This window comes from Rhopalosiphum maidis, chromosome 4 (assembly GCF_003676215.2).
Source record: "Rhopalosiphum maidis isolate BTI-1 chromosome 4, ASM367621v3, whole genome shotgun sequence".
NCBI lineage: Eukaryota > Metazoa > Arthropoda > Insecta > Hemiptera > Aphididae > Rhopalosiphum > Rhopalosiphum maidis.
The window spans coordinates 13,295,551-13,317,141 of record NC_040880.1 but is presented as its reverse complement, the minus strand read 5'-3'; the positions used below and the strand labels follow the sequence as shown (position 1 = coordinate 13,317,141).

Sequence of the window (21,591 nt, the reverse complement as noted above, 5' to 3'; positions counted from 1 at the left end):
TCAATATTTTCATTTGATAATTTATAAAATATTTATTTATTACTTATTGTAAAATAAGTTAAAAAAAATATACTATTAGTTAGTCAATTGAATTTTACTAGTTTCTTTGTTTGATATCATTTCTATTAATTCCTTTTGAAGTGTTTTAGGTATTTCCAACATGATTATGTCATCTTTAGTTTTCAATATTTTAGCTAATTTTAATAAACATAATTGTCTTAAATCCATAGCTGGCATTTCAATTAAAACCCTTGTTCTTAATGGTACATTGATAGGGTGTTTAAATTCAAGACGTCTGTGTTCTTCAACCCAAGGTGTCGCAATGAATACTTCTCTTCCAGCAACAACCATCCGACTTTTTGATATACATTCCCTACAAATATGAAATAATAGTCATATTCATACAAGTCATAAAAAAACATGAACATTAGCAAACCTAAAAATCCATGAATGTGTAGAAAATGTGTTTACATCCACAAATTTATTTGGATCTAAAATACAGTAGGTTTGTTCATTATTGTGAAAATTTATCCAATTTACTTCAATGCTATAGCAGGTGTTGTTTTGAAAACGTACATATGCTGGTTTTCGTTGAGCACCAGCAATCTGATCACCAATTAAAGCCATTATCAGTTTAACATTGCTCTCTGAATTAAGTGAAAAAATTAAGATAATAAAAAATAATATATTAACATTCAACAAAACAATATAAACTTAGATTACAGAAAATCTATAAATTACATGATAATAAAATTATTTACATGTTTTAGTTAAACATTTAAGTGGACTTCTGCTTTATATGTTGGATAACTATAAATATTAATGATACACTTAGTTGTTGTAAGATATTTGCAAGCACAATGATCAATAAGAAATTCGACAAGGAAAAGTTAGATTAAATCATTTAATACATAATAGTACTCTGAAAGATGTAATAAGTCTTATACTGTGTTTTAACTTTAGTCCTTATGGATCTAGGATATATTGACAATTAGACATCTACGAACAGCGTCATTGCACTTAACTGTCGCAAAATATTATCAGGAACTAAATTAATGTAGTGATGATATTTATATTGTAAATTCAATATATTTACATGAACCTAACTACGTAAATACTAATTTTCAAATAGTATAATTAATTTTTTAACATTTGATATGAAAAAAAAGTACAAACCATAATCATAAATGAATATAATACATATTAAATATTTACATTATTGCAAGTACATAGAAAGTACATAACCGACGGGCGATATCAATGTATTAGCCATGACATGAATTTGTCATGGTATTAGCATTATGTCAATAATATGAAACGAACTACAGTCTACCTCTACAATAACTAAAAATTTCAATTAAAATGATAAGAAAATTAGGCGCTATCAGTAGGTAGCTAGTAATACTTTTTACCAATACTGTTGTACCACGGAAGTTGTATATTTCTAGTTAAAATTTATCATAACATAACCCCACGCTTGGTCCACCATCTGTAGTCCTGAGTACCGAGCATTAACATATTGTAGAACTATTGGTACCGAGTTCTGTCATAGCTCCTAACCTTAAATTTCTTATATTAAAGAACAATAGACAATTTTTCACTAATTGTTAATTACTGGACAAATTTACATGCGATTAAAATAAAAAATCACATTTTGTGATGTTAAGATCTTATCACGCTCTAGAAGACTTCGAAACTTCGCTTGTATATGATACAAATTTTAGTACGAAATATACAAAGGCTAAGACACGAGGTAGTGTCCAACGTAGTGTTAACACTAAATGCAAATCAATTTTTCTTATTAAATATTCAATTCATTCCACATTAAATTGAGCCGTACGCACGAATTGTAAATAAAAATTTCATTCAGCGGTGAAGTGAAATTCGAGTACGTTGAAGTAGTAAAATTAAGTTGTTGAACCGATAGCAGTGTTTAATCAAATGCTGGGCGACGCCATTTTCCGCGCCCGGAGAGGGGTATCTATTGCTTGGATATAAACACAAAACGGGTTCGTTGTTTTGAATACTCAAAAATCATTTTCTACTCAAATTGTTAGTGTCAATTATATGTGAATTCTAAATAATTTAATTCTTTGGTATCTTATTAATCCACTGAAGATAACATGTACGTCAAATCCATTTTATCCACAGGTACGCCTTTTTCCTATATTGATTGGTTTTTGTTAGTTCTAATATACAATTACTTTTAATAATTAAATAAATATCGACGACTTTTAAATGTAGTAAAATACTAAATTGATATTTGTATTTTATTTCTTCTTGGGTGAAATATGATTACTATTAAAATTTGAACACTTATTTTGTACATGACAGCTTAATAGATAAAAATAATATAAAAAGTATTATTGTACTATAAATTCTTTTCATTTATACAGTTGTAATACTCTAAATATTGTGGACATTAAATATTTCATTATTTCTCTGAAAAATACTTTCCCTCCAAATTTGCATATTAATTTAGTTCATTGATTTACAATTAAATTTAAAAGTGTTTTTTTATCATTGATCACAGATCCTACTAACCTCTTTTCTGATGTTATATTTTTAATATTAAATGGTCCAATTATTTTGTTTATATTCTAAGATTTTACGCGTTGGATCTAGAGGAGTTCCTTTATTATTTTAAATCATAAATAATTCGATTTTGATAAATGCTTTAAATCACTGAAATTTGTCATTTTTGTTAACTTAAATGTAAAAATAATTGATATTATAGGACCAATAAACAATACTTTTAATCAATATGTCATCTTTATAATACTATAGAAACATATTTGAGTTTCTAATGTTAAGAACTCAATTAGGCTATATAATAAACCAATATATAATTGTGCTCTTGCATGCAAATATGTAATGCTTAATCACTCAAAGTTGGTTTACGTTTTTTCAGATTTTAAATGTGCTTTTCAAAAGGAATATTAAAATATTTCTACATACAAAATACAAAGGTAATTATAATATGGTTTTTTAATCTTACTGAATTTTATTTGTTTATTATTTAGTTTATATCCTATTGCCAATAGAGATTTCCATGATTAAATAAATATGATTCTTTTTTTTTTCAGATTAATTAATTTACTATCAAGTATCAAATATTAGTTAATAAATGTTGATTTATGAAGATGGCCATGAGAAATAATTTGAATAGCACTTTCAAAACTAGCAGTTATAAGCAAGTTAAACGACCAAACGGTAAATACGGGCATATGTCATTACATAGTGGGATTAGTAAATGTGATATTTGTGGACAAAATTTACAAAGAATGAGATTATTTGACCATATCAGAGAATCTCATCATCAATACATTTGTTTAGTTTGCAAAGCTAAATTTAAGATTCATAAAGATCTAATATGTCACATACAAGATATTCATCAATTAGTAGCTTCAGATAAACTTAACAAATCTCAAGATATATTTAATGATAGTGTAAAGAAAAGGTATTTTGCCCAACCTCTTTTTTCATCTCTACTTCCAATTCCGCCCACTACAAATTCTCAATTCTCTAGTAGTAGCTCTGAAGATGATGAATTATATTTAGATAATATTGATGTGATGGATGTTGTTTTGGGTACTAAAAATTGTGAAGAGCGTAAAAATGAATTGGAAATAAGTAATGTTATTGATGACATCATAAAATATGTTATAGATGATGTTAAAGCTGATGACCTTTTTGAAAGCACATTACAAGACTTAAGTTGTTCTGATATATCAGTAACTGATGAATTTGATAACAAAACTCTTAAGAAATTAAGTGCTTCAGAAGGAGATACTTATCATTCACATCATTCTATGTCTCAAATCAATTGTGACAGTAATTTATCTATAAATATGGATTGCACTGAAAATAATGAGGTATCATTTGATAAAATTAATACGTTGTCCCAATCACCAATTACTACGGACTTGATATCTGTACAAACATTACAAAATCTTGAGGAAGAGTTTAAACTTGGAATTAAAAATATGTCTACAGTTTTATCAGAAAAAAGTCCGTGGGTAAATGGACCTAATGCACAACAAGATATTAATAACTCTACACAAAATGATAATCTTCTAGTTATGGCTCTAACTCTAGATCATAAATTGGCAGATATGAAAATAAATGTAATACTAAAAGAATGCATTAGAACTTCATGTTTAACTTGTGTATATTGTCACAATTCAACTTGTATTGCTGTGAATGGTAAACAACTAGCATTGCATATGATAGAAAAACATCGTTTTATGACAGTAAAAAATGAATCTTCTGAAGATGTTGCTAATATTTTAAAATCAAATTTGAATTCTTTAGAAAATATTTATTTAAACTCAGAAAACTATGACTCTACTGATGAATTAAGTCATATTCCATTTAATAATACTTTCTATTGTTTCAATTGTCAATTTACATCAAAGCAAATGAAAGAAGTAAACTCTCATAAACGAAGTGTTCATTCAAGAAAAACTTATGATTGTATTATGTGCAAAATAACTTTTTCCAACTATGGAGAATTGCATTGTCATTTATGTCCCGGCGTGGATCTTGGAATTTGGCAAAATTTGTTGTTTCGATGCCTATTTTGTGGTCAGGGTCAAATTCCATCTGCATTTCGTTGTATGGTTCATTTAAGAAAAGCTCATAATGCATGTGATTATTGTCTGGAAACATTCTCTAATCAACAAAGTTTAGCATTACATGTTAATAAACATAAAATGCGACATATGTGTTTAAAATGTAACATAACTTATCTTAGTAAAAAGGATATTTTTGAACATATGTTTTGGAAGCATAATAGGGACAGCAAAGAATGTAAATCATGCTTAACTAAAAAATGGCCTTATACATATCATTTTTGTGTTCCTCCTGCAATGTTCACATGTGATGAATGTAGAAGAACATTTTCTAATGCATTGCTTCTAAGAGTACATGAAAGATGGCACTCTGGAAATATTCCATATGAATGTAGTACTTGTTCTAATAAATTTATCTCAAAAAAGTTACTTAAGAAACATGAACTAATTCATAAAGAAGTAATATCTCCTATAAAAAAGAAAAAAAAGAAGAAGAAAAAAGGATTTGACTATAATCTTCCTCCGTTAAATCTTTCTTCTGATAGTGATACAGAGAAGACTCCTCGTCATAAACCGGAAAAATATTTAAATTCGCCTAGTCCAAATGGTAATTATTGGGATTATGTGAGTAAACAAAAAAAAGAATTAGTCCATATTGCATTACTAGATCATGACTATACTTTATTATCCACAACTAGTCAATCTGAAGTAATAAAATCTCCTCCATATCCAGATGAATTAGCAGCTATTGTAAACGGTAGTGAAAACATATTAAATAATTCTTTTAACATTTCATGTCAAAGATCATCATGTTCTTCGCACTGTAATTCATCATCTTCATCTAGTTCATGTGGTTCAAATTGTTCATGTTCTTCGTCGTGTTCTTCTTCGTGTGACTCTGATAAAGAAGAAAAGAAAAAACCAATAATCGAAAGTCCAAAAAAACATAAAAAGAAGAAAAAAGAAAAAAAAATCAAAGTATTAAGTGCCAAGAAAATAGCAAATTTCAATTTGTGTGCATTAGAATCCGATTTGGAAAGCGAATTTTCAAATACAGATAATGAAGAATATTACGATATAAATCCAGTCCCTTTGCATCCTGAAATAAATAATAAAGAAACAATACATTTGAAGCAAGAAAGTCTTACAGAAAATGCATTAATTTTACCTAAAGTTAACAGTACACTTATATCATGTATAACTTTACCAAATGATAACAATCTAAAATTATCTCAACAATGTACAAACATTGAATCTCAAATATTGAAAAATAGTGAATCCATTGGATTACCCAATAACAAATTTAAAATAGCTGATGAATATGAAATATATAGTAATAATTGTTCATCAAATATAAATAATATATCTCCAACATTCAATAATTTTTTATTACCTACTGAAGATAAAGAATGTATTGATAATAATTTAAACAAAAATTCAGTTACAATATGCAACGGTAATAATAATTTACATAGTATAAAGGATGAGTTAAATTTGAGTTTAAGTCAAGATCAAAAAATTGCACACAGTTATTTAACACCACCAAAAACAAGAAAACGCGTTCGTTCGTCATCACTTACAAAACGACAAACCAAACATAAAAAATTAAAACTTAAGGTATCAAAAGAAATTCCTCCATTATCAAAAGTAGTATCAAGCATTCCTTCACCGCTTTCATTAAACTCTTCTTATTCAACATGTACACCTAATTTATCCAGAAGCCTTTTGTCGTCTAATGATACTCGTCAGTCTAAACGACAACCCAAAAAAAGAAAATTTTTTGGTTATGAAAGTAGTGACGAAGAAAAACTACAAAATGGAGATTCGTCTTTATTAGTTCAACCATTATCCCTTCATGTTCCGTCTGTGACAAAAAAGAAGCAAAAAAGAAAACCCAAATCAGAATCACCACTTCAACTTCAACATACTACTACTAAATTGACACAATCACATCAAACAAGACCTATTGTAGATGTTCGAATAAGTAAAATTATTATCCCCCCTGATGTGGCTGATAATACAGACAGTGATTCTGGAAATTTAGTGATTGAACTTCCTAAATTTGTAGAACAGAAAGCAGTACAGAGCACAGAGAGATTATATTGTCACTGTAGGTGCCCATACGATGAAGTTTCTGAAATGATTGCATGCGATAATCCTAATTGTCGTGTGGAATGGTTTCATTTTGATTGTGTTGGTATCACGGTTGCCCCAAAGGGTAATTGGTATTGCCCAGATTGTCGTTGATTATTATTAATTCTAATATACTTTTGTATTCATTAAAATCAATGTACTTTGTCTTTTTTGTTACATTTTTTTACACATTTGTTATACATTTAAGAAACTTAAAAACGGTATTGTTCTTGTAAATGTATTTTTAGATTTTTCTCATGCAAATCTGAATATCTAGAAATATTACAAAAAAAAATTATATATATTGACATAAATTACAATGTAATGTATTTTAATTTATACTTATGTATATTTCTTTTTTTTTTTTATTTATTCATTTTTGTAACAATATATTCCCAAATTGTTGAAGAATGTCCGATATTAATGTAAAATGTAATATATACACAGGTAAATAAAATGGTCCTTTTTTTTAAAATTAATTTACCACAAGTATTCCAATAAGCTTAGTTTATATTGTTCTTAGTAAGATAACATGTACAAATACCAAAAACTCTGTAATTTTAATTTATTAAATTTAAAATCATATTTTTATTTATAAAAAAAAAAAATGATAATGTATTTAGAAAAATATTCTTTTCTATTAATATGAATTCCGTGTATTTTTATTTATTTTTTTTTTTTTTGTATTTTCTTAATTTTCTATTAAGATAAGTTACTTTTTTTCCAATTTAAATCAATCCTATAAATGTTGTGTGACTATTAAGAACTATTTGAAATATGTTATAAAATGTAATATGTATAAACTTACAACAAAAATTTAAAATTAAAAAATCAACTAGAAATACAACTATAATATTATTTACTTACTAGGTAAATTTCTTTTTACCCATTTAGTATTAAGTTGTACTGCTGTATTCTAAAAAGTTAACTATCACATTATAATGTTGCTAATATGTGATGTGCGAGTATAATTGTACATTGTATAATTTATAAGCAGGTGTTTTACTTGCTTTTATAAATCCTTTTACAATAACAGATATTTGTAATTGTATGCAATTTATATTTATGAATTCCTACCAAGACCAAACTACATTGGTCCTACTTATCAACACATTTAAATATTGTCATCATAAATTATTTTTACCGGACTTATGAAAAAAAAAAATTGTTTAAGATCACGTTCAATACTACACTATATCTATAGTTAATTCTACAAAATCATATCAATTCCTACTATTCTTAGACAAACCTAGTGTAGTGAACACATGTTGATAAACCAGACATTACTATGCTATTCATTATTGACAATTATGTATGTTAAATCCGATTGATTATACAGCTAAAGTTGAATAAAAATATAGTATATAGATACCTAATAATATCGTAAAACACAAATCTATCTTTTAAGAATAGGTAATCTACTTTATTGTAGATTTATGCTAATGCTGTCGAGTATTCTGACCTCTAACAAATCCAACTTGTAGTCATGACTGTTAAAAATGTTAAATCTACGGAAAACTTAAAAATAAAAACTTATTGCTCAAGCTCAATGGATTTAATTTCTTATTAATCTAATAAGATTGGGAGAAATAGTTATTGTTTCCATTATTCCATTGCACTACTGTAACTAAAAAAATGAAGTACATGGTTCATGGATGTTATAAATTAAATTACAACTAATTATTTGAAAATTTGGAACCCACCTTAAAAGTAAGAGGAATTGTATGAAGACACTATTACTTATTCCTACTATTTATTTACTACTACATGATGTAGCATGTACCCAGTAGCGCAACTACCGGTGGGGTTGGGTGTGTCAAACATCGGGGCCCCACTGCCTCAGACCCCAGCAAAACTAATAATATCCTATTTTGGTATTTGATAATAAATTTCAAAATCAAATTATTTTAATTTTTAATATATGGATAACGTGACCATACGTCCCGCTTTCGAGCTAAGTGTCCCGCTGTCCCCAAAGAACCCAAAAATGTCCCGCTTTAAGAAAAGTCGACTTGTGGTAAGTATTTATTGATCACAAATCACAATCATACATTATTTATATTATTATACTGTATAGTCGTATAGACGTATAGTATAACTACGTAATATATATATAGGTAATCTATTATTTATTTTACATTATTTTTTATTATTATTATTATTATTATTATACTTATTAATATATCAGTTCTGTTTTTCTGTTGCCATTTTTTATACAAATAGTTTGTTTTTTTTCCAATAAAAAAATTGTAATTTTTCGCAAAATGATATGATTTTCTTATTAAAATGTACAGGTGTCCCGCTTTGAAGAAAAAAAAATATGGTCACGTTATGTATGGATCAAATTTCACAAAATTCGGACTACAAAGTACTAATACATTATAAATGTATAAAATACCTACGTATACATATGTACATTAATACATTATGTCATTAAAATATAGTACAATAAAATATAATATAATGATTAATGAGCATATAATGTAGAAAAATAAGGTATATTGTATATTATTATTTAGGTATCAAAATTGGGAACATTATATTTGATTTAAAATTTCCGGAAAAAAATGGTTTTAACGTCGGTAAATCTATTCAAATGTTAAATGAGACTACGTTGGATGAGCTATAAAAATATGTATAGTGTAGAGTTGATAATTTGTGTCATGTCCATTAATATTGGGTTTTCTTAGTTTAATAATTTTATTTACAAACACCTAGGAATTTGTTAATATAAATTACCTCATTTTTTCTAATCAACAATTCATCAACTACCCCAAATTTGTCACAACTATGAGCATAAGAAACTTCAATTAGGGCCCTAGTTGACCTAGTTGCACCACTGCATGAACCTATGTACAATCCGTTTATGTTCTTTCAAAATAATAACGAATAACGATCTACATTTATTGTTGAGAATATTTATTGAAGTATATATAAATATTTTAAAAAAGGTCTTAGGGAGATCTTCTCCTTCATCCCATACCATCATCGTTCAGAATCGTTTTTAATGTGCATCATGTGCAATAATTTATTATTGGGTATAATTCACGAATTAAGATATCTTTATTCGTGGTACAATCAGTGGCGTAGCCAAGCGTGGGGGGGGGGCTAAAGGGGCTATGTAGGAGTGAGGAATGTGTTGATTTTACAATGATATATAACTTTTTTTTGTGTCTGTCATTACGTTTTAATATAGAAACAATGCTTTGATTTTTGACTTTAGCCCCTCTTTGAAAAGGAAAATTAATGAAGTTGGTACATAATATGTACGCATTATATTAACCTAATTAAAGTTTAATGTTGAAGATAAGATTTGATTATTTAAACGTAAAATATTGATTTTTTCACCCACGTTTTTATAGAAATTTATTATTAAAAAAATATCGATAAATATAGAAAATTGAAACTGAAACATTTAACTACTAGCTAAATTATTAGTTTTTATTCACTATGAATTTTTCAAAATATTTAAACAAATTTCATTAATAGGAATTTCAAATGTTAAAATTTTCGTTATCATAAAAATTATAAAAAAAAAAAAATTAAAAATTAATTCATGATCGATGATCACGCACAGTTGGCAATGACACAATAAAATGTATCATTATTTATTATATTATTTTGGATTTAAGTGAAGAAAATCTTATGAACATACTATGGCATTCGATTATATATGAGTATTACATTTTTTTTATGATTTTTATTTTGTCTACGTATACATTTTAAAAAAATTGTGTTAGAAATAGTTTTAATTTTCCTTATACGTTTATCTTATATTATTATTGTTATTGTAGTCTAGTCATTAGTAATTATTTATTAAATATTTAGATCTATCTAGTGATTTACCTGTAATAACCAGGATTTATAGTACTTAAAAACATCAGGCTAAAATTGCACTTTATCATGCATCTCTAACTGATTTCGAAACTGAATTTTTATGCGGAAACCATTATTTTGGAAGTTATAGCCTTCCAAAGTTTGCAATTTTACAACAATTTTTTTAAAATAAATTAATTGAGCATAATTCTATAGTTTATCAACCTATCGATATTTAAATTTTTTTTTCTAAAATGTGTGTTTTGCTATATAAGAATGTAAAAAATAAAAGCCCGCTCAAACTTCGTTTTAAAATTATTGATGACAAACTTCAAATACTTCATTTTTTCGTTATATGCGCATTTAAAAAAAAAAAAATACATAGAATTGAATATTTTTAAATTTGTTTTTCAAAATGTGTGGTTTTTAATGCTTAATTGACTGGGGAAATCAAAACTTACTTAACATACTTCCTTTTGAAGTTTTTGCTCGTAAACATTGACTAACACCAGTTTCAAAATTCATAATAAATCCTTTCTTAAATTAGCTGAAAATCAGCTTTTTAATATTTTAATGTACAGCTAGTTTATTTATTTTTAAATATTCTAACTTTAAATAAAAAATATTTACTTTTTCAAGTTAATAATAATAATTTGCTTAATTCTGGTTTAATTGCGTATGTTGGTTAATAGAATAATTAAATAACTTTAAAATAAAAAAAGAATTATGTTAAAATGTTGAAAAGTTTTGGAGAAACATAAAAAAATGTATGGTAGGTTTGGTTTTATTTTAAAAAAAGTTGATTAGCCCATAACTTGAAAAATAAAAATCTTAGACCCCCTCTTTAAAGGGCATTTCTTCATCATTTTAGGTGTACTTTTATATGACGTCGGACGGTCACTTTCCCCCGGAACACATTGTATAATAGATTTATCATAAGTATATATTATATACCTATATAGTTATATCTAATTATGTAAATGTTTAGTTATAGAAACTTGTAGCTAATATCAAAGTTGACAATATTAACAGTTATGACGCCAAAGATTTTCGATTAGTATGCCGAATATGCTGTAGCAATACAGCAATAAGCGACTTGGTGTTGTTTAACCCGGGAGTCGGATACTCGGATCGATCCGAATGAAATTTTTTATTTTTTTTATTTTTTTCTATAAATAAAGATACAACATACAAATTATTCGCTTGGTATTTAAATACTATTTATAATCAATGGTAGTACGAATTTTGTGTTTAGCACACTGTTGCACTTACTTTTATGGTGGTCACACTATGCTTTCAAACATTGGTTAGCATACGAAATAGTTCATGGTAGCTGGTAAGCGTTTACTGTTTATAAGAAATCGTGGTATATTGGTATATGTCTATGGCTAAGGGGTGTACTTTTTACATCAATTCTTCGTTCACATTTTGAGGTTCGAATTCTGTTCTTTCTTTAAAAATTCCATATTTTTAAGACTCGTTGAATTATAGGATATCGTTGGTAGTTGATCAAGTAAGTAATCTTTTAGTATTTTTAACATAATATTTTTTAGATTTGTGTTGTATACGCTTTTCAATTTAGTAATGTATAACCTCAAAAGAAAAAAAAATTATTTTCAATGCATACGTTTCTTGTAATAAGTATTAATTTTTTATTTAACAAAATTTTAGCAATTTCTTCAAAATGGTGAATTTGTTCGTACGTGGTCAAAATGTTCATGCTTTGGAATGTCAAGGGTTTGAGAACATTTCCCAAATCAAGGTAAATATTATGTTTGAAAATCTGATTATCTTGTCATGTGTTAAGACTATGGCCAAGTTTTGTACTTAACCATTAATTTGTTATTGATGTATATTATTTTCTTTTTTTATTCAATATTTGTTGTACTATGAACACAGCATTTATTGTTAAGTAACACATAGTTCTTAACCCATCAATAGGCGCATTAGTATTTGTAACACGGTTAGGCGCATATGAGTGATATTCACTTCTCCAATTTTTACTACTAAAAGTGGTTATTCGAACTAAAATTTTGAATTCTGTTATGAATATTTAATTAGGATCACTATGATTATTTATTATTAAAAAAATCATATACATAATACATAGGTATATATCAATTACAGGTATTCAATCTGAACCTCATTGATAGAATTTACATATAGTACTAATTTTTATTGGAACTGTCCAATTTAATCCATTGTCATTTCAACACAAGACTTTGAATTGTGTTATATTTTTTATAGTAAAATCTCCAGATTATAACCTAAGGTATAAATATGTATCAATAGTATAAGAATTAAATTAAAGTCTGTAGTGACGAAAATAGAAATTGAGTGCTCATACGCAACTACTGACTGTTTAGAAAAATCAATATGTATCTTCACCCATCTATATTTTTGGATGTAAGGTATACCGTGTATATTATTGTACAATATTGAAACTAATATTATTATAAAAATACATGGCTCATTTTTTTTTTATTAAATTAGTTTATTTTTTTCATATTGAAAAGGAGTAATTTTCAGTTATTGTACAAGTGTATTCTTTATATCTTTTTTTTTCTTGTTAAATAATTGTTTATTTTGATTATGAATTGTAGAATTATTTTTAATGTTAAAACAATTTTTTGGTTATATTATTTTATTTTCATTTTAATTAATAATATAATATTTATTATTATATCTAATGTGATATCTTATGAAGTAAGCTGATTATGCAATAATGCAGTGATATTGTAGGAGATGATAATTAATTTTTGTCTTATTTTTAAATGTGGCCATACAATATCAATTTAATAATTTTTATTATAACTGTAAAAATCATTGTTTAATTAACTTACATTTTTGTTCAATCAAAATTAGAACCGATTGGCTACTTTGGAAAATATAGAAGAAACTTTAATTTCATTGTATAATCAAGGTCAACCACTTAACGACAATCAAATTGTTGGAGAATTAAACAACTTCAATATTGATTTAATTGTCCCATTGCTTGGAGGTAAATAGTTTTATTTTAATTTTACATACAACATATTAACTGATTTAATTTAATTAATGTAGGCAAAGTTCACGGATCATTGGCTCGTGCTGGAAAAGTTAAGGGACAAACTCCAAAAGTTGAGAAAGTTGAAAAGAAAAAAAAGAAGAAAACTGGGCGATCAAAGAGACGCATTCAGTACAACAGACGTTTTGTAAATGTTGTTCAGACTTTCGGACGTAGGAGAGGGCCAAATGCCAACTCATAAATTGTTTTACTCTTTATAAATTTAAAATAAACAATGTGGTAAAATTTTGAGATTTATTTATTTTTCAATGATTATAATTTTTGTATATAATTAGATGATAGGTCAAAAATAGTTATATTTATAGTATGAAAATGTGTGTTCATCTCTATGAATAACAAATACAGAAAGTCTACTAGTCTGTTCTAACCTAATATTACTCAATATTGGTATCTTTTTTTCAGTGGAATCAATTTTTTTTTTGTTTTTCTATCTTGTCACACTATTTACAAGTTATATGTTAAATAGAGAACCAAATCCTATTAAGAGGACGCCATATCCGCATGTGTTGTTTTATTAACGTACATCATAACAAATTTTCGTTCAGTAGAATACATTTTGTGATGTTAGCTTTAATATTACAGTAAATTTACCAATTATAAAATTTAAAGGTAAGAATATTATCTAGAAATGACATATCCTTTTATTGATATTATCATTTTAAAGTAAGTTATGAACATTTTATAGTTGTTATATTTTACATAGCTTTAACTCGCTTTAAAATAACAATATCATTAAAAGCATGTCATTGTCTAGATAATATTATTACCTAAACGAAAAGTTGTTATGCTATACGTTAGTAAGACAGAGACAACACATACGGGTATGGTGTCTTCTTAGTTATTGTAGTATGGATGCCCTCAACATTATTACGTATATAACATTTAATGTTGTGCTCAATAATATATATTGGTAAAATCATTAATTATTCTAAACTTTCATGAAATTGCAATATATTAATATTTGAAGAAATATTATTCTTATTAGAGTGAATAAAAGATTATAATCTATGCTCTTCTTACAAGTAAGTTATGTTTTTGTTCCAACATTAATTGATCAAGTAAATTTATAAGTTTGCTGAAATTGCTGAGAATATAACCCCCTGAAAATTTTAAATAAATTTTGAAATGGCTGTAAAATTTAGAATTCCAATTGTTTCAACAAATACTAAATATTTAAAAATTATGATATTAGTTTATTTTAGAAGTTTCCAACTTTTTATGATATGACCAATTTTGTATTTTTATTTACTTTTTGGTGGCCCAAAGTAATATCAATGACATTTTATAGAATGTTGAAAAAAATATATTACTTTAAAACAACATTAATTTCATATTTAAAATTAAAAATAATTTAGTTGTTTATAACAACAAATGTTGAAGTGCAATTAGCATTTTTATAACTTGTCATTGTTGAAGCTCAGATGTAATTCCATTCATTTTCTAACAAAGTATGACTAAAAACAATTATCTAAGTGTTACCCAGTAAATTTTTTGAACAGTCAAATTACCATAAAAATAATTTTGTAATATTTAAAATGATTCCCACTTACTTGACATGATTATTCTAAACTAAAAATAACTACTTCTGTTTCATTAATATTTGAAAAAGTAGTTCTAGGCTGGATTTAGGTTGTTTTGCTACCCTAGGCTATTCTAATTTACGCATTTATGGTAGTCAAAATATTATTAGATATTTTTTTTTTTATATTTGTTGAACAATGAACATACATTTCTGTGTACTAGTAATAATAGTTAAATCAATTTGGTTCATTTTAAATTTGCTGTCCCTAAACTAGTATCGCCCTAGCCTGTTTTGTAACAGTGCTGGTCCAGCATCTAGCCCTTGCTTCATCTCAAAACTTAATATAATATAATTTATGCTTATTTTATGTTAATTGTAAATCACTAACTAACTTTGTACAGTAAGGTAAATCAAATTTGCCTTTTAACTAAATGCTTTAAATTATATATTTTTATTTTTTAAGACATTTTTATTAGTAGAACAAATATATTAATTATCAACCTTTGGCAGCAAATTGGTTATAATTTTAAGTTCAAAGGTTGAAACGTAACAAATTCCCCACATTTAAAAATAAACAAGATTTACAAAGACTAACAATTGTTAAATTTTTGTCTTGGATCAGAATTTTTTTTTTCATTTTTACATGATATATCATAGAATTCAAATAATTCATTAGATACATAAGTACTGTATAGCAGAGTATTTATTTACTAAGTTTACAGCTTTATAAAAGAAATTCTTTAATAAAAACAATTATACCAGTTTAAAATTATGTATATACATGATACACCAAGATTTTTATAAGAAAAAGGTTCAGAGTAAGGTATAAAGTAAACAATTACTTTTAAAAATGAATTTGTTACAAATATGATGTATTTTAAATTATTAAGCATTATAATTTTTAATCATACCTTCATATTTATTTATACTATTTAATTAGAATCATCGCTGCTTGAATAATTTCCAATTAATGATAATGAATTACAAGATTCTTTTGTCTTATTGATACTTGTAACATTATTAACTTTAACTAAATTTAAAAGGTTGAGCTTAGAGACCTTTTTCTTTGCACTAGTTTGTGCAGTTGAAGTGTTTACATTTTTTATTATACTTTTAGTCATATTATCTTCAGATTCTATTATTTCTTCATCATCATTTTCATCAATCTTACGTTTAATACCCATTAAACTTTTTACCGTATTTTCATCTTCTTCTTCTTGCATCCGTTTAATTTGCTCCTTTAGTTCTGCAGGGTTGTACTTTAATAACATTGAATCATAATCCACATTACCTTGACGTCTATTTAAATCTCTTAGCTCTTCGAGGGATTCCATTAATTCAATTTCTTGTTTAGACTGCTGAGTACGATTCTCCAATAACTTCATTGGATTTGTAGCTTCTTCTTCCTTTTCAGCATCTTCTTCTCTTTTTTCCTGTTCTTGAGCAAGTTTTAGAGCCATGAAATTTCGTGTAGCTCCTTCTTCAATTTCATAATCCGTGTTACGTGGGTCAGTTTTAAAAGATATTTCTTGTAAACACCTAGTGCATTTTATGTAAAACCGGTAAATACGTATACCTAAATAATCTTCATTTTCAGCATCTTCTTTACGTGCATTAAATTTTTTTCCTTTATAAATATATTCACCGCATGTTTTACATCTCATATTAAATGGTGCCATAAGGCGAACAGTATATTGTCGATTTTTTGGAAGTTTCATACGTGGAATTTTTGAAGGATCAAAATCGGGTGGATAGTATTTATTTAATACTTTTCTTTCTGACATATTAACTACCTAAAACACAACAAAAAGCCCATTTAGCTTTTATATTTGTAGACAAATTAAAAAAATTATAATTGGTCTAATAGTTGTGTAGTTTTATTTATACATAATAAATCATAAATAAAAAAATATTTTTTATTAATTAAAATACTGATACTAAAAATAAAACATTATTCCAAAATTAAATTAATATTTTGAAAGATATGTTTTTTTATTTGGTTGAAATCATAACAGACTTAAGTTATAAATTGAAATTCTAGACCAAAAAACAGATCATTATTAAGCTGGAAAAACCATTTTCCACAAATATGTTTTTTCTTTTATTTACAGATTAATCAGTAATTAACCACTGTGAAATTTAATACCATTAGTCGAATTTTAATATTTTCTACCACTATTGTGCAATGAAATTTAATAAGGACCCGTTTTTAAAACATAATTACTCGCATAGCAATAGATATGACAGTAAAATTTGAGTATCAAACATTTAAACTAGTCAAATTTTTTTTCTGTTAATGGTGTTGGAAATAAATTATTAATTATATTTAATTACCTGTAATAACCTGATTAAAAGGTGTGAGAAGTCTTATTTACATAGGTGTGAAAATATATTAAGTTTAATACATGGTAATAATGAATTGAGTTTGTTTCTATCTATGGCACGACGAACAACAGTCTTAAATCTTTACCTTAGTGTTACTACTTACTGCTTTAATACCATTGATTTTGTAATATCAATGTTAGTACTTACTGAATATCCGATGTGACAAAAATAATAAAACTGGAATTATGGTCCAAGAAGGAACCTATTGGCAGTTAAACTTATGGTCAGTTTTAATTATAATTATTAATAACGAATGCAAAATAAATAATTTTAATTTTATTGTTATCAACGAATTGAGATTCGTTATGGTTTAACTGTTATAACTTGTAATGTTAATTGTACATTCTATATTGACTACCGAAATCCATGATTTTTGTCTAAAACAATATGATATATTAAAAAAATATCCAATATTGTCTTTTTCTGTGATATAATTTAGCAGTCACTTATCTGCTGCCAACTTAACTCATTTGTTTATCATATTTCCCAGTATTATTATAAATTAAATTATAATTGTTGAGTTATCAATACAAACATCACAGAATGTGATATTATTATTATTAAATATTAAATAGGTATTGTACGTTTACGATTTTAATGTTTTATGTATCAAAAAAATCTAAAATAGTGTCGTGTTTGATGATTAATTTGCGAATTATATATTTCTATTTTTAGTGTTTTAAATTTAACGATCTCACGTCTTGTTTTTAATCTTATTATACATGAATTCTTTTAACTTACAAAATTACAATGTATCCTTGAGGTTACCCTAAATTAAGAGTAGACATACTCAATTATACATTTATATCTTAATTCATAGTGAGAACTAGTCACAATAATTTCATTTACTAACGGTTTTCAAATAGCGGTATTTATAAAATTTTAAATTCCAGTTGATGATCACATTCCATTTCATACAATATGAATGACGGTAATGAATTATAGTATTTAAATAATAAAGTTTCAATTTTAGGAGTTTTCTTCACTGTAAACCATGTATTTTATTTGTTTTTTTGCATATACTAAATTAATCTATTGTTCAATATGTTTGAACAGATTGTAAAATAAAAATATAAAATGCTTTTTAAAAAAAAAGTAAACATTAATTGTAACCACATGTATTTCTCGAATCTGAGCACTCGACTGGTATCTAATAATATAGTTCATAAATATTATAAATATTATAAATAAAATATATATTAACTTTATAAGTGTTTTATTTTTATTAATCTCCCTTAACTAACACCTCTAAATACCACCGGACACCTCCAAATAGAGGACAACATTTGAACGACCGAGAGTGTCCAGTATTTAGAGATTTCACTGTAGTAGAATTTTTGTAAATATTATATACATATATTTATTTATTTTATAGAAGAAGTAATTTGGCGTAAGCTGCTCATTGATGGTGATGGAATTGGTGATGATAGGCGTTTAAATATTTTGTTAAAAACATATTTAAAGTGGTGTAACACAAAATACACAGATCCTCTTGAAAGGTACTCATTTATAATTTATAAACACATTAAGATTCAATAGGTACCTAGTTATTTGCTGTAAAATTGATGTCGACTAGTATAACATGGTGATTAATCGTCATTAAAGCTAAACTTAAAATACTAATAATATTATGTTAGTCTTAAAAATCTATTATATTAATAAAGTTATATTAATTGTATTTTTAGTCAAAAAGCTATGGAGAAGATGTTGGTTCACCTCAATTTGTGTGAGCATGCTATGAAGAAATCTCAAGCTGTTTCACGTATGAATGCAGAAGAAATGTTAATGTATGATAATATGTCTAGTGAAATTGATCACAATATAACAAATACAAAAACTGAGATAGATCGCGCAAAAGAAGAATTAAAAAAAGCCAAAACCATAAGAAGAAATCGAATGGAGTATGATGTTCTAGCCAAGCTCATTATTCAACACCCTCCTAGAACTGAAACTGCTAAACGTCTTGATGATTTGAAAGATGAACTTCAAGCATTAAAAGTATTTTCATAGATAAATTTATAATTGCTAATAATATATTAATGTTTGAATTAATGTTATTTCAGATGACAAAAAATGAAATAAATCAAAAACTTGATAAGAGAAGAAAACAACTGCATGTACTCATGTCTGCATTAAATGACTTAACAGATAGTTTAGATGATAGTGGCTCGATGAGTGAAGATATGTCGTATGAGACCTTTGATGATGAAGATCTTGATATATTGACAAGAAAAGATGATGCCGAGGAACCAATGTCTGATTAATCATTAAAAAAAAATAAAACTATTAATAAATGCCCAATAAAATGTTTTATATTATTAGTATCATGTATCAACAATAGGAAAATACTTTAAATAATTTAATACACTGTTCAATAATAATTTATTTAAAATAATGAATTGTGCAATTTATTTTATACTTTCATTAATTTTACATTATAAACAGATGAACATACATACATTTATATATTATTTATATTTATTGCTTTAACACTAAAAAAAAATTATACTAACTACGAATTATTTCCAGACTCATTTCATTGCGCAAAAAGTTTATAGTTTCGTGAATGACAGCTTGTTTCATTGATTGACTTGTGCTTAGTAAAACCACCAATTTGACTACATCACTTATATCAATTGATGATACTACATTTTGTATGGTATCAAATAATTTTTTCTGTTTTTCATAGTCCATTTCATGTATAATTTGTAGAAGAGACTTAAAATCTTTTGTCATTGTACAAGCAGCTACAGTACCCATTACTCCACCTAAAATCGCAAGCATTTACTGCATAACCAATAAAATAAGGCTCATACAACAAAATGATACTATAACATTAGTAGCTTTAGCTTAATTAATTTTTTTTTTACTGAATTTTATGATAAGAATACTTTTTATATATTTTTATTTTGCTATAAATGTAAAAATAAGTAAATTATCAAAAATTCAGAAATGAAATGGTTTAAATTGCAAAAAAAAAATTTTAGTTGAATCTTTTTTTATTGTTAATTATTAAAACTATCTTGGATTATAAAACATTATTAAAATATGGTTAAATATTAAAATTAATAATATAAATATAAAAAGTTGGTGTTTTAGGATTTTACAACTCATTTAAAATGTTGAAAACATACTGTTCAATATTACAAATACCAAAGGTTAATATTTAATAAAATGTTTTTCATATGAAGCTGGTAATTTAAATAAATTATATTTTTTAAAGCTTTTACTATACCAGCTATTAAACCACTCTTGCCACCAAGTAATCCTCCAACAAGAGCTGCAATGCCTGTTATAAGACCACCTTTAACAGATTCTTTAACAGAGATTTTTATATTTTCTTCTTGAAAAATTTCAGCAACGACTTCTAACGATTTTATCATACCTTGAGGTGCAATTGATGACATTTTTCTTGATTATTTATAATTACCTATGAACATTTAAATCCATAAACATAAAGATTAGACTGATGAAAAATGTATCTTTGCCTTTGTTTTAATTTACACGAAAATTATAAAATAAAAATATTTCATTCGTCATTCGAAAAACAAAGTATCAAGAATCAACATATTAACTAAAATACAATCGTGTTTCATGTCACCATGATCATCTGATATCAAAAACAAAAGAATACTGATAAGCATCAGTGTTGCAAGTTTAAAAATTGTAAGAACTATAAATAATATCAATGATAACAGTTTTTTTTGTTTATTTAATAAGGCACAATTTAAAAAAATCGCAACTGTTTAAAAAATATAAACATTTACGTAAAATTTTGAATTGGGTCTAAATTGTTGAAATTGGAGTGAATTTAAGTGCTTTACTCTTATCCATGACTAAATAGATCTATTTAGTCATGCTCTTATGATTGTTTGGAGCCCATCACTCGGATATTTCTGGGGTAAAGTTGTATTCATTATAATGGGAGATCGGTTTTATTAGTAATCATTTTATATCTATAGTCTATCCAGCAAGAGAACACGCCGATTCTGCGCAATCCCATGCTATTAAAAACTGGTTCGTTTATGGTTGGTTATCATTGGGGAATGCGTAGAAAAACTGATTTTGGACTTTGATCGGTTTGCAGCGCTTCT

The 21,591-nt window shown here is 26.1% G+C and overlaps 6 protein-coding genes across 11 annotated transcripts; 3 read left to right on the top strand and 3 right to left on the bottom strand.

Moving 5' to 3' along the window:
• Positions 1-12: 12 nt before the first annotated feature.
• On the bottom strand, positions 13-1,351 carry LOC113561024 (protein Vhl). 5 transcript variants are annotated; one of them, XM_026967202.1, is made up of 4 exons: positions 1,216-1,318; positions 762-810; positions 437-647; positions 13-373 (listed from the first exon to the last, which is right to left on the bottom strand). In XM_026967202.1, exons 3-4 carry the CDS (start codon positions 625-627, stop codon positions 76-78), a joined length of 489 nt encoding a protein of 162 aa, XP_026823003.1. In that variant the 5' UTR covers positions 628-647; positions 762-810; positions 1,216-1,318; the 3' UTR covers positions 13-75. The 5 variants fall into 5 exon arrangements, with proteins under 5 accessions (XP_026823003.1, XP_026823002.1, XP_026823004.1 ...); XM_026967201.1 differs by lacking the exon at positions 762-810 and having other exon boundaries at positions 1,216-1,351; XM_026967203.1 differs by lacking the exon at positions 762-810 and having other exon boundaries at positions 437-606; positions 1,177-1,345.
• A 106-nt stretch (positions 1,352-1,457) lies between these two features.
• On the top strand, positions 1,458-7,372 carry LOC113561023. Of its 2 annotated transcripts, none has more exons than XM_026967198.1 (3): positions 1,458-2,009; positions 2,912-2,969; positions 3,087-7,372. In XM_026967198.1, the coding sequence occupies exon 3, from the start codon at positions 3,138-3,140 to the stop codon at positions 6,819-6,821; it is 3,684 nt and encodes a 1,227-aa protein (XP_026822999.1). In that variant the 5' UTR covers positions 1,458-2,009; positions 2,912-2,969; positions 3,087-3,137; the 3' UTR covers positions 6,822-7,372. The 2 variants fall into 2 exon arrangements, with proteins under 2 accessions (XP_026822999.1, XP_026822998.1); XM_026967197.1 differs by having other exon boundaries at positions 1,458-2,151.
• Positions 7,373-11,876: 4,504 nt separating this feature from the next.
• Positions 11,877-13,818, top strand: LOC113555225. Its single transcript, XM_026959614.1, has 4 exons — positions 11,877-12,036; positions 12,195-12,285; positions 13,389-13,524; positions 13,587-13,818. Exons 2-4 carry the CDS (start codon positions 12,208-12,210, stop codon positions 13,769-13,771), a joined length of 399 nt encoding a protein of 132 aa, XP_026815415.1. The 5' UTR covers positions 11,877-12,036; positions 12,195-12,207; the 3' UTR covers positions 13,772-13,818.
• A 2,149-nt stretch (positions 13,819-15,967) lies between these two features.
• Positions 15,968-17,897, bottom strand: LOC113548263 (YJU2 splicing factor homolog). The gene is made up of 2 exons (XM_026949060.1): positions 17,645-17,897; positions 15,968-16,905 (listed from the first exon to the last, which is right to left on the bottom strand). The coding sequence occupies exon 2, from the start codon at positions 16,894-16,896 to the stop codon at positions 16,045-16,047; it is 852 nt and encodes a 283-aa protein (XP_026804861.1). The 5' UTR covers positions 16,897-16,905; positions 17,645-17,897; the 3' UTR covers positions 15,968-16,044.
• Positions 17,898-18,084: 187 nt separating this feature from the next.
• On the top strand, positions 18,085-19,864 carry LOC113560302 (THO complex subunit 7 homolog). The gene is made up of 4 exons (XM_026966084.1): positions 18,085-18,428; positions 18,873-18,996; positions 19,183-19,495; positions 19,561-19,864. Exons 1-4 carry the CDS (start codon positions 18,419-18,421, stop codon positions 19,759-19,761), a joined length of 648 nt encoding a protein of 215 aa, XP_026821885.1. The 5' UTR covers positions 18,085-18,418; the 3' UTR covers positions 19,762-19,864.
• Positions 19,865-19,904: 40 nt separating this feature from the next.
• Positions 19,905-21,073, bottom strand: LOC113560303 (protein C19orf12 homolog). Its single transcript, XM_026966085.1, has 2 exons — positions 20,733-21,073; positions 19,905-20,265 (listed from the first exon to the last, which is right to left on the bottom strand). The coding sequence occupies exons 1-2, from the start codon at positions 20,902-20,904 to the stop codon at positions 20,006-20,008; spliced, it is 432 nt and encodes a 143-aa protein (XP_026821886.1). The 5' UTR covers positions 20,905-21,073; the 3' UTR covers positions 19,905-20,005.
• Positions 21,074-21,591: the final 518 nt, after the last annotated feature.